General features: G+C 37.6%; 1 protein-coding gene across 1 annotated transcript; it reads left to right on the top strand.

Annotated features, from left to right (window-relative positions):
* Nucleotides 1-2,350: 2,350 nt before the first annotated feature.
* Nucleotides 2,351-3,286, top strand: LOC141940078 (taste receptor type 2 member 40-like). The gene has a single exon (XM_074860865.1). It carries the CDS (start codon nt 2,351-2,353, stop codon nt 3,284-3,286), a length of 936 nt encoding a protein of 311 aa, XP_074716966.1.
* The last annotated feature ends 9,570 nt before the right edge of the window (nt 3,287-12,856 follow it).

Raw genomic sequence — 12,856 nt, 5'->3', positions numbered from 1 at the left:
TTCAAAATTTCTCCCTTGATAACTGCCCACACCTTCTACTCTACTACTGACAGCAATTTGTACCACTTCATTTCTAAAAAGTCTTTGTGTTTTTATTTCGCTGTTCTAGCCTACATATAAAACATACTTCCCAAACCTTTTCACTAAACCCAAACCTAGCCACTCACTTCGAAGACCCTTGAATTTTTTCTTGTATGTGGGAAGTGTTTGAACTCACTCCTTTTAGCAAGTACAACAGAATTTTTAAAGCATGCACGTTCCATATGGGAGCAAGGCTCTGGTTCTGTTAACACCTGTGCCATTTCTCCTGTATTTAATGCTGTATGTTTCCAGATCTTAAATTCCTCAGGTGATTTTTTTTTTTTTTTCAGGACACTAGAGGAAAATGGACTGGTGAAGTACTTTAGTAAAATAATTTTCATTTTCCCTGTTCCTAGCTTCCTACAAATTTATTATTCTAGTTTGGGACACTCAGAACAAGCATGTAATGATAATTATAATGTTTAAAAATCTCCACACACGTAAGAAAAATATGATAATCCTCTTTGTAACAACCATTTAAATATATCTGATAAAGATAAGGAGCTGACCTGAGGCCCCAGTATAAGGACATCCATTTTGTTTCTTAATGTAGAAGAGGCCATGGTAAGTGTTTCTCATAAACTCAGAAGTGATAACTGTGCAATTCAGGGAGAGGTTTAGGCATCAGATATAAAATACAAATATTAGGCATGTAAAGTGGGACATTAGACACTTGAGTTCAAAACTGCAGTTGTAAAAACCCCAGTTCAGCTGCTGCATAACCCTAGCCATGCCTGTATTCATAGCATTAGGATGTCGGTATGTCTGGTCTGTCACCTCTTCCTCTGCCAGGGCTAAGGAAAGCACCTCGTTTCCCAGTGATTGTTGAACAGACACAAAGGAAGAAAAGAAAATGCCCAACTCTTTCTCAATGGAGTGAAAGAGATGTAGATACTTTCCCATCCAGAGTACTATTCATCTTGAAGTACCTTTTCAAGGTAGAGAGATTCCTGTTCTTCTTGATAATGTCACCTGCAAATAATTTCTGAAGTTACAATGTGTTTTTTATCATGGGAAATGAAGCAGGGTCCCTGTATCTTTCTCCTCTACTATATAGCAGTTAAGATGTTTAATTGAAACTTTGAAGGCTTGGCCAGATTCTCTTCTGGCCAGCATGAGTAATCTATCCCCCAGACCACTATGCTCCAGCACGGTGGGTGAATAAAAACAAGGCCAAAACAAGTAGTCTGGCAGCAGTCTAAGCAAAGAAACAAGGCAGTAGATCAGATCCACATCATGACATGATGATCACCAAGAGCAAATTATGTGCTTGCTTCATCAATTACCTGGTAGGAAGAAAAGCCAATCTGTAAACTATACCTTTCTCTTCAGTTCGCTTTGGTGTGATTGGTCCTTAAAGGTGTAGTTAGGCTGCTGGCTGCAGAACTTTAATGGTAGGGGGCTAACACTTCTGACTGGTCAATACATATACAAAATACCATAGATTCAGGAGCAGGGGGGAAAGACTGTAAAACAAATGTACAAAACACCCAGTTCCCTGATGGATGCAATGCTCTCCTTAGATAACACTAGATATTCCGTTACAAGTCCATAAGTAGAGTTGAACCAAGGTCTGAATCCTGCATTTTGTTGAGGAAAAATCAAGCATATAGTAGCCAAGCCATGAACGTCTTTTCTGCAAGCCTAGGTCCCAGTGTGAATGCTTGCCAAACAGTAGCAGGAGTGAGGGAAGAGGAAGAATGTTAACTGCATGATGGCCAGACATGGAAATCAGATCAGGCTTCTCAAAGAGGTTTAAGAGATTTTAGGTATTTATGTACAAAATCTAGTTCATTGCGTATTTTCTGAAAATGTCTTCTATTTCTTGCACTTTCTGATCTTGAATTATCTTTCTCTCCCCCCAGATAGGGGTATGGGGCCCAATCCTAGCATGAAAGAGAATACACACATTTGAAACTCTTGTCCATCTTGACATACATATATTCAGAGGGTTCTGTGGAAACTGGATTACAACATATTTTTAAAAATGCATCTGAGCCCTTTAAATGCAAATCCTTTCTCTGAATTGAAAAGACTGTAATTGAATCTTTATCCAATTTGCATGCTTAGAGAAAGCAGCTGACCTATTATCTGAAAAAAAATGTAAAATAGCATAAAGATAAATGACTTACCATTATACTTCTTCCTGTGAGATAAATAGGTGAGCATGTGCCGATAACAGCTAGTTGGGATTGACATTGCTCTGGAAATCTAAGGCTCTCAGAAGCCCATGAAAAACTGAACAAAAATTGTGAGTTCTTGAGTTACTATGCTCACATTATTTTCTCTCCTTATTCTAACAATTGCTATAATTGAATCCATGGCAGGACTTCTAGGAAATGGAACTATCTTGGCTGTCAGTTCAACTAGCTGCCTCAGGAGCAAAATATTGTCCTCATATGATATGATTATGATCTGTCTGAGTTTATCCAGATTCTTTTTACAGACCTGGATGATGTTGGATTTGTTCCTAAGCCTGTTTTGTGAAATGTCTTATTATGAAGAAAATTTGTTTGTAATTTTCAAGACAGTTTTTATGTTTCTGAACAACTCCAGCCTCTGGTTTGCTGCCTGGCTTAGTTTCTTCTATTGTACCAAGGTTGTTCATTTTACTCAGTCTTTGTTCATCTGGCTGAAGCAAAGAATTTCCAGTCTCATGCCCTGGATGCTGATAACATCATCATTTTTCTCCTTTGCAACCTCTCTTCCTTTTGCCTGGGATATCTACAATGTGCACGTCAACTTCACTGATCCTTTAACCATGACAAACTCTTCAGAAAGGAGAGTCACAATGAAAGCTAGTTTGTTTGTTTTGATTCTTTTCTGTAACGGTGGTATAGCTTTGCCTTTAATAGTGTTTGTTGTTTCAAGTATCCTGCTGATTAGGTCTCTCTGCATACACATCAGACAGATGCAAAATATTGCAACTGGCTTCAGGGATCCCAGCTTAGAGGCCCATATTGGTGCCATCAAGTCAGTCTTTTCCTTCCTTATCCTCTATGTTACATATTTTATTTCTTTGGTTCTTGTTTTATCCAATTTTTTTTTACCTTTAAGCATGGGGGAAGCCATGTGTATAGCTGTAATGGCTGCCTGTCCTGCAGGACACTCTATGGTCCTAATCTGGAGCAACCCCAAATTTCGAGAGCTGCCAGCTAGGATTTTGCACCACACAAACTGTCATGCCAGAACTAGATCCGTGTAAAAGACACTGAGCTAGCCTGGGCTTTCTAGTTTAAATCCAAATTAATTAAATTGAAGTCACCAGAGGTATAAAATAATAGAAGCATGAATGAGTAGATTATGGCCCTGCTCTGGAATAATGAAGAAGCTGGGAATTTGCTTTACTTGAATGTGATCCTTATAATGAAGAATTCTGTAACTAAGTTCTCTCCTACTTTAAAAGATGATTGCCTGCAGAATATAAGTACTGTACTTGCTGTACTTCCTTTGGAAATCACCACTGCTTCTCCAAGACAGCAGAAAAACAAGGCCAAGACTCAGACAGTAATGTAATCTCTTGAAATGGTTTAAGTTACAAATCAGACTCTCATGATGCTAACAAAACAGACCTGCTTAAGCACAGGCATGCTCAAATTTTGTATGTGAATATGAAGTTTGAAGGCTGTTTCTGGTTAGTACAAGCACACAATGAGGGTACTAAGGAATTCCCAAGAATTTGGGAATATCTTACTGATCATTTTTGACTGCTTGTTGAGTCTATAAGTAGAAAAATATTTGTTGATTCTAAAAGCATCTTTAAGATTCTAGTATGATTCAATAAAGAATGACACAGCCTTTTGAGCTTCCTGCTATTGCTGAACTAGTAATCAGTGGCTGCGTTCCCAGAAAAAAGATACATTGGAAGATTCCAAAATCATGTGATTAGAGCTAATAGGAAAAAGAATTTCCTTAATGTCAGACTTTTCTGAAGAATGAATTGAAAGGTTAATATTTTGGGTTTTACTATGGAGAATAGATTTCTCAAATCAGAAGCATGGATTTGTGTCACTTAAGTATTGTCAAGTATCATTAAATTACTAACATATTAAAATTAATTAATTAGTATTATTGAGAAAATAGTTTACCAGTGTTTAAATATATGGCTGGAAATTCTCTTTAAAAGTTTCTAGAAATTGCACATCTCCATGAAGTGTCTCAATTTTGACAAGGTGTTTCCTGTAATATTTTCCTATACAGGAATTCCTTCAGCTTTAGAAATAAATTGCAGTTTCCTGGACAAATCACATATTTTGGCAGAGTCCAAAACTCAGCACATTATTGTTACATTAGGACTGGGACTTTATGATCCTTTTCAGTTCCAGTGGGAGTTTATATTCTTTTAAAGTGATCATCACTGAAATATATATGGGTTGAGCCTTGTGTTGACTAAGCCCATTCTGATTTAAAATATCCATTTTTGATGTTGCCACAGTCAATCTGTTTGAAACAATGTATCTGTATTTAAGCTGAGTTTGTGCAAGATCTGGGTTTTAAAAAAGATTTTAAAATGCCAATTAAGAATTATTTCTGTTGGAGTCTTTCTTCCCCTTATGACATAAATTGTTCCACAGGTGACAGCAGTGGCTTGCAGAAGAATTTTCTACGGCATTTAACAGAGGTGGTGAAAATTCAGGACGTGGCAATGACACCATGATGTGACATTTTCACCATCTGTGAAAAACGGTGATTGCCAGCTTAGCACCGTGAAACACATATGTTGGGAGGTTTGGACTATCCTCTGCCCCTCCATGGTGTCCCCTCATTGGCCTTAGGGAAAAAAACTCTTGTGGAGCAGTTTGCTAACAACTGGCTACGTGAGAAAGGGCACAGCACCGAGGAACTGCTGACAACGGCGACGTGATGGGAAAATACCGAAAAGTATCAAAGAAGAACAAAGAACAGAAGCAAGACTATGTAGAAGGCCTTGCAGAAATCATAAGGGGTGGGATTGGTATTTAACCTTAGCAACCAAGGTATCTAACCTTAGCAACCTATAGGGAGCTCGCTTTTTGCAATATGTATGAACTGATTATTGTAGATATAAAAGAAGTGTGAGTACTAATAAAGTTGAGTCTTTGTGCATTAAATGATGGCTGGGCTCCCTCTGCGTTCTTTCAACAAACTCTGATCTCTCTGACCACAGGAACAAGCAAGACACATGGTATATGGTCAACCCATAAAACGTGTATTTTGTCCTGCTCCAGGCTGAGCTATAAGGTATGCGGCAGCTCAGCCTGAGTACCCTGAACAGCCTCTATCACATAATTTGGTTTACGTTACAGTTTTCTTTTCTATTTCCCCTCTCATGAAAACAACCTAACCACATTCCTTGGTGGATCTGGGATTTGAAAGATGTTCCTGTGTTATTTTTCAGACTCTTTAAGTGGGTCTTCCCTCCAAAGTTTTCTTTGAATAGCGTTAAATGAAAAAGTCACCTGTGCATCAACATGCATTTTGGAACCTAAGAGGGAAAGCAGGCAGAAATACTGGAAGGCACCTTATTGGGTCAATCCTCTGGTAGATCCTTCTTCCTGTAACTGACCAGCTAACTAATTTGTCATATTAATAAAAATGTCTTTAAAAGGCATTTTGTAAGCAGTCTACTAAATCCTTGTTGTTCTGTTTGATAAATTATTAAATAACATTGATAAACATTACCCCATGTAATAGTAGGAAAATAGTAGTACTAGAGTTAAGATTCTTTGATGTCATGCATCTTATCTGATAGTAGGCATTTTTCTTTTTTCTGTTTTGTTTGTAAGCCTGAAGTTGGTTTGATTCCCCCATCTTAAGTTTACCAGTTTGGAACCTCAAGAAAGTTTGAAATTCATCTTATCAGACCCTTCTAAAACATCTCAACTATTTCCACGCACAACAATGCTAGAGGCACTGGCAGCTCTGTTTAAAATCTGGTACTGCAAATCAAATCAGGAAACAAGCAAGGTTCAAAGCTCATCCTGTTCTAACACTAGCAGAATGAGATGATACAAATCTGCTGTCTTGTAGCTCTTTTCATTGAGGATCCAGAAAAAAAACCCACATGATTTTCTAGGAAACTCCTCAAATGTAGCCACAAAGATGTCAGCATTTGAAAAAAAGCTCTTTTCCACCAAAGAGACTTTTCTGAATTACTGTAACGTACTAGTTTAATTAGAAGCCTTTCTTTTTGCCTGAGGAGAAAATTTCTCATAAACTATTATGGAATGTGATTTCTGTTCCCTGAAGGAGAAGTATTATAAAATTGCAACATTATGACTATATTTTAACAAGATATATGTCCTTTATATTATTTTGTAGTGGACAGACAGAAAATTACTTCTGTTATACTGCATGGGACTGTGGACTATTGGATACTGATGAAGCCATACACAGAAAAGGCCCTAAACAAAATGGTTAAGAAAAGGGGTCACAGTGAGAACTTCAGTTTTGTGATAATATCAATATATTGTATTAAAGTAGCCTATAGATGACTAGTATATCATGAAATCCTTCATAATGATAAAAAATCATGAATGAGTAATTCAGAGAAAAAAGGACACAGCCCTCATTTGTTTTCTAAATCACAGTCTGTCCTCTTTTCCAAGTAATATGACAATAATTTGATTCTAGTTGTTAGCTCAAGGCAAGAAATGCAAAGATGTGCTATGTAATTGACAGATCACTACAGGATCCTTCTCTGATTTGCATACCTGTAAGCACAGCTGGAATTTTCATAACTGAAGTTCCGGAAAACATGCTATGGACTCTCTTTTCAATGCCTATCAGAACATGATTTTAAGAAATAGGAAAACCTGTCAGTAGTACACATATACAGCTCATTCCTCACATACCTTCCTGAAATGAACATTACATGTACACACCAACATATACATGCACATGTACATATTGGCAACCAGGCATCTTGTATGATGGTTCTTTATATATATGCATGTGCATATAAAAACGGAAGGCAGGACTTCAACATTAAACTGGATAGCCACTTAACCCCAAACACACATCTTTTTAAAAGACATAGTTTCTTCATTACACTTCATTTTCTTTCATCTTCATGTGGCTTAGTTTGTGGAAATACGGAAATGAAACTGTTGCTCATGCCTAAAACAGCGTATCTGATATGGCAGGTTGCAAGAGTCTTACACAAGCCAAATTTTGTTGTTTTGTTGTTTGTTGTATGTTTATTCACTGAGCTCTCTTTGCATCTATCTTCTTACTTTTTATTAAGAAGTGAAAACTCTTAGAACAGTATTTTTGTGGCAGTTAAAATTGTAATATTTACACTTAGCATTTGAATTATTTTCCTCTATCCTATGAAATGGAATTCTTTTTTTTCTTTTTTGATACCTGGAACACTACACTAAGCTCAGAAATGAAAAATGGGATTTCTATTATCTTCAAGTTGTTGCATGAATCTAAAATACAGCATGGACAGAAATCACAGTTTATTATGGTATATATGTGTTTGTGAAAGCCCAGGAGCAGTTAACATCAGTTCTTCCAAAAATGGAGGAAATTTCTGCTATAAGGAGTTGTCATCAAACCACAGTTTGTTGAAACACAATCACAGTAAGGCTGTATCTACAAGTATATCTTACATTCATGTGGATTCCTAGATCACTTATTTTAAAGGGCAGAAAAAGAGACCTGAATAGAAAACCTCTTTTCCAGCAAAGATGTTCATTTTAACACATCTCAGCTTCTCTCTGTGTGTATATGTGTATGCATGTGTAAAGTTGTCCTGAAAGTACATTTTGTCAAACCCATTTTCTGCAGAAATCACTTTTGAAAGGCTTCTAAATTTAAATTTCTTCATGGATATATAGACATTCAGGTTTGAAAAGCTGAATGACAGATATCAGCCTTAATGGTACAAGAGGAATGAGCTACCAAGTTATTTTCCAACATTGTTTGATCAAAGCCAGAAAGATCCCACTGTGTAAGAATCAGGCATGAAGTAACTAGTACTCTCTAAAGTGAGGAAAGAGTTGAAAGGGAAGACAAACATGACACATACTAAGTGCAGGACAGAGAGAGAAAAAGAGTCAGAGAAAAACTTAGGGAAAAAAGTAGACTATTGCATGACTCGTTATGAGTGCAAGAGACCAGCAATATAAAGGGAATTAATTAATTAATTGGTGGAGCTTTCCTCAATCATCTGTATTTTTTTTTCTCAGCATCTGAGTACATGTTTCTTCACCATTTATGTTGGAGTCACCACATTTTTCAACTCCTGAACAGGCAGGGTCATCAAAGTCTTCACTCTTCCAACCAGAAGTAGGAGCTTGAGGGCACATTATACAAATAGCCTATTGTCCTGGTTTCAGCTGGGATAGAGTTAATTTTCTTTTAGTAACTAGTAGAGTGTGTTTTGGATTTAGTGTGGGAATAATGTTGATAACACACTGATGTTTTAGCTGTTGCTAAGTAGCGCTTATCCTAAGTTAAGGATTTTTCAGTTTCCCATGCTCTGCCAGCAAGCAGGTGCACAAGAAGCTGGGAGGGAACAGAACTAGCCAAAGGGATATTCCATGCCATAGGACATCATGCTCAGCATATAGAGTGGACAGAGCTAGCTAGAAGGGCTGATCACTGCTTGGGGACTGTCTGGTTATAGGTCAGCAGGTGGTAAGCAATTGCATTGTGTGTCACTTGTTTTGGTTTTTTTCCTTCAGTTTTATTTCTCTCTCTTTTTGCTATATCCCCTTTCATTACTACTACTACTACTACTTTTATTATTATTATTATTATTACATTTTATTATTGTTACTTTATTTTCTTTTAGTTATTAAACTGTTCTTAACCCATGGGTTTTACTTTTTTTTCCAATTCTCCTCCCCATCTCACTGTAAGGGGGAGGAGTGAGTGAGCATCTGTGTGGTGCTTAGTTGCTGGCTGGGCCTAAACCATGACACCTATATTATTTCTCAATGGGTTGTGTCTTTTACGGCAAAACTGCATCACCTTCTGGAAGAGAAGCAGAGGGGGCAGCATATTCATGAACAATATAGCTTTTCTCAGGAAGCAAGAAAATAAGAGAAGGATACTGAGTTACAGAAAAATTTCACATATATATGGATTTTCTCTGCATATTTGAAAACAGTTAAGACTATTTTTGAGGAAGTCAGTTTTTATATCTAACATTTTTTAGCAAAGTAGCTTAGTCTTATAGTCACACCATAAATGAGGCAGAATTTTGTATATTCCTGTGCTCATTAAACACAAATGAGTCTCAAGGGTTAAGTGGGTGACCTGAAACTCCATACATACTTTTTTATGTACCCAATATTTTAATGAATAACTGAATGTAAGGTAATCATTCAAATTGTTTTGAAACTTCTTTGTGCAGTTATCACATTATTGTATAATTATTTGCTTTGAATGTAAGTTCTTACTGTAAATGATATTATAGTTTCAAACTATATTTACATACAGTTTCAGACAATTTGTGGATAATTTCCTAAATTTGAATAATTTTAGTTTTTGCATTTGTAAGGAAAACTTTTTATGATTAAATAGAAGTAAACTGTGCTTAGTCCTGCAACTTTTTCATCAAATAACACCATGTTATGAATTAAAGTGTTTTGCATCTCATATCCAAATTTGCTGGCATATAGTGTCTGTGTGGATTTTTCACAGACTATTTTTACAAGGTTTCCTAACAATAGTGACTTTGAGGATTTTGAAAATAAGATTACTGTTATAACTGCTGTTATCTGGTATAGTTAATCTTTACTAATGGGTTAATCAAAACACTTATGAATGCTGGTATGTGCCTGCTCTCTGACCACAGTGAGAACTCAGAGATACCAAGGCTACAGATACTACAAATAGTTGCATATTTAGGATAAGACTACAGAGGAATTAACTTGAGAAGTATTACCAGTCTCATGTATGGTCATCATTAGGCAAGCAGGTTTGCTATACTTGAGGAATAACATTTCTCCAGTTATTGTTGCACTTTACATTTTTGTGACTTACCAGCAATAACTCATCCTAAACAATGATAGTGTCAAATATAAAGATAAGTCATTGTCACTCTGTTAGGAGCAACAACCATGCTGTTTCTGCAAGCCAGAAAAGAACTTAACCCTTACCTTTATATAACATTGTGGTGGTTTGACCTTGGCTAAATGCCAGGTACCCACCAAGTTGCTATATCACTTTCCCCCCCTTCCCCCTTTTTTTTTTCTCAACAGGGCAAAGAGGGGAAAGAAAATAAGATAGGAAAAAAAACCCAAAAACAACCCTTGTGGGTAAAACAAAAGCAGTTTTAATATAAGCAAAGCGAAGCAAAGGTCCGCGTGTGGAAGCAAAAAAAAAGAAAACAGATTTATTCTCTACTTCCCATTAACAGGCGATGTCGGGCCTTCTCAGGAAGCAGGGCTCCAATACGCGTAGTGGTTGCCTTGGAGGACTAAGGGTGACCCCACCCCCTACCTCCTTTTTCCCAGCTTTATACTTGAGCATATGGAATATCCCTTTGGTCAGTTCAGGTCAGCTGTCCTGGTTGTGTCCCCTCCCAAGATCTTGCCCACCCCATCCCACTGGGGGCGGGGGGGAAATGTTGGAAAGAGCCTTGGTGCTGTGTAAGCACTACTCAGCAGTAGCCACAACACCAGTGTGCTATCAACACTCTGCCAGCTCCCGACATAAAACACAGCACCATGAGGGCTGCTATAGGGGAAAACCAATTCCGGCTCAGCCAGACCCAGTACAAACATATTGTAAGAAAGTCAGATTTGAAATAGAAGTCCAAAAAACACAGGAAGAAACTCCTGAAATTTTCTAGATTTCTCATTGCTTGTCTTTGAAGTTTATTTGTGTCTAGAGTTTCAGTTCTGCAAGCATCAAGAAGTACTCTATACTATTTCTGACTTGAATTCTGGTGAAATAAAAAAAACCAAACAACCTAGGTAAAGCAGCACATACGTTTGTCCTGCCCACATGCAGCATAAATCAATATTGTTGAGCACCTTCAAAAATCTAATCACAGCTGCCTTATTTTTGTTAACCTGGTAAGATGCAAACAAACATACCAGCAAGACTTATTAGGCTGTAAGTGTGAAGGGGTTTGGGCAAGTAGGAGTTTCTCTCCACTCATTTGGTGGAGATGCTTCCTAGTCTAATATTAATTGGACATAACAGAGAAAGTGTCACTTAAAATATTAAGTGTCCTGAGCTAAGAGAGCAGAGTCCTTGTTTCCAGTTCCTTTCCTATCCATGGATTATCAGGTTTAAATGAAACATTTATTGGACAAAAATCCAGTTGAAACAGGGAAAAAAACCCAACAGTTGCAATCCTACATGTAAGAGCTGAAGTGTCTTCCTGGGAATCCGATGTCATGCTCAAGTTTGAGCTATACACCCTTGGCCTAGGTTTTTCTATAGAAAAGTGTACATTTCTTTGTACATGGGTTATCATTTCCCTATGGGGCCCTGTCACTTTGCTTTACCAAATCAATTTCATATAACCTCCAGAGCCTTAGTAACTCATATTAGCTAGGTCAGCTCTATTCTAGGTGTATGATAATTTTGCTTTTGTAGACTGTTCAGGCAGCAGTTACAGAATCACAGAATCACAGAATTGTCTAGGTTGGAAAAGACCTTGAAGATCATCCAGTCCAACCATCAACCATCCAGTCCAACCATCGACCCAACATTAACAGTTCCCAACTACACCATATCCCTCAGCGCTAAGTCGACCCTAGTCTTAAACACCTCCAGTGATGGGGACTCCACCACCTCCCTGGGCAGCTCATTCCAATGCCTAACAACCCATTCTATAAAGAAATGCTTCCTAATATCTAGCCTAAACCTTCCCTGGCACAACTTGAGGCCATTACCTCTTGTCCTATCGCTTGTTCCTTGGTTAAAGAGACTCATCCCCAGCTCTCTGCACCCTCCTTTCAGGGAGTTGTAGAGGGCGATGAGGTCTCCCCTCAGCCTCCTCTTCTCCAGACTAAACAACCCCAGTTCCCTCAGCCGTTCCTCGTATGACATGTTCTCCAGACCCTTCACCAGCTTCGTTGCCCTTCTCTGGACACGCTCGAGTAATTCAATGTCCTTTTTGGAGTGAGGGGCCCAAAACTGAACCCAGTAATCGAGGTGTGGCCTCACCAGTGCCGAGTACAGAGGTAAGATCCCTTCCCTGTCCAGTTTAACTGTCACAGCTTGCAATGAATTCCTAATTTTCTTATTGCCTGTTCTTTCTGGGCACAAGATGGAATTGTACAGAAAGATACACAGGTTAAACAGAGAAAGAGTTAAATGATCCAAACAGGATATGCAAACAGCCATTCACTGTAGTTTACATCCTTGTGATAACTGATTGAGCTTTTACAATCAAATTCTTTCCTGAGCTAAGAGAAATGGAAAATCTTAATGCATCTTTGAGGTTTTCCCAGAGATCCACAACTTTGTATTTATCTGGGCAGGTATCTTAAGGGCAGTAATCTCATCCTGATTTTAGTTTGATTAATGCCTATACACAGATGGTGCTTGTGAAAGGCAATAAATAATTTTAAGACAGCATCTTGAAAATATGCCTAATATATGTTGCATATAATATAAAAATATAAAAACCTCAAAAGTGACCAAATTTTCAGTGCTGAAATTATTTCCTTGAAAAAATATAGGCATTCTTCTATTCTTCAACCTTGAAAAAATGAGGATTCAATCAGATATGCATAATAGGAACATTTGAAACTCTTGAATAGATTTTCTCCTGCTGTATATCAATACATTTGACATTAGGCTTATTGCAGATTCCACCTTT

Source organism: Strix uralensis, chromosome 2 (assembly GCF_047716275.1).
Source record: "Strix uralensis isolate ZFMK-TIS-50842 chromosome 2, bStrUra1, whole genome shotgun sequence".
NCBI classification, from domain to species: domain Eukaryota; kingdom Metazoa; phylum Chordata; class Aves; order Strigiformes; family Strigidae; genus Strix; species Strix uralensis.
Note: the sequence above shows the minus strand (reverse complement) of the source record. Positions and strands in the feature narration are given on the sequence as shown.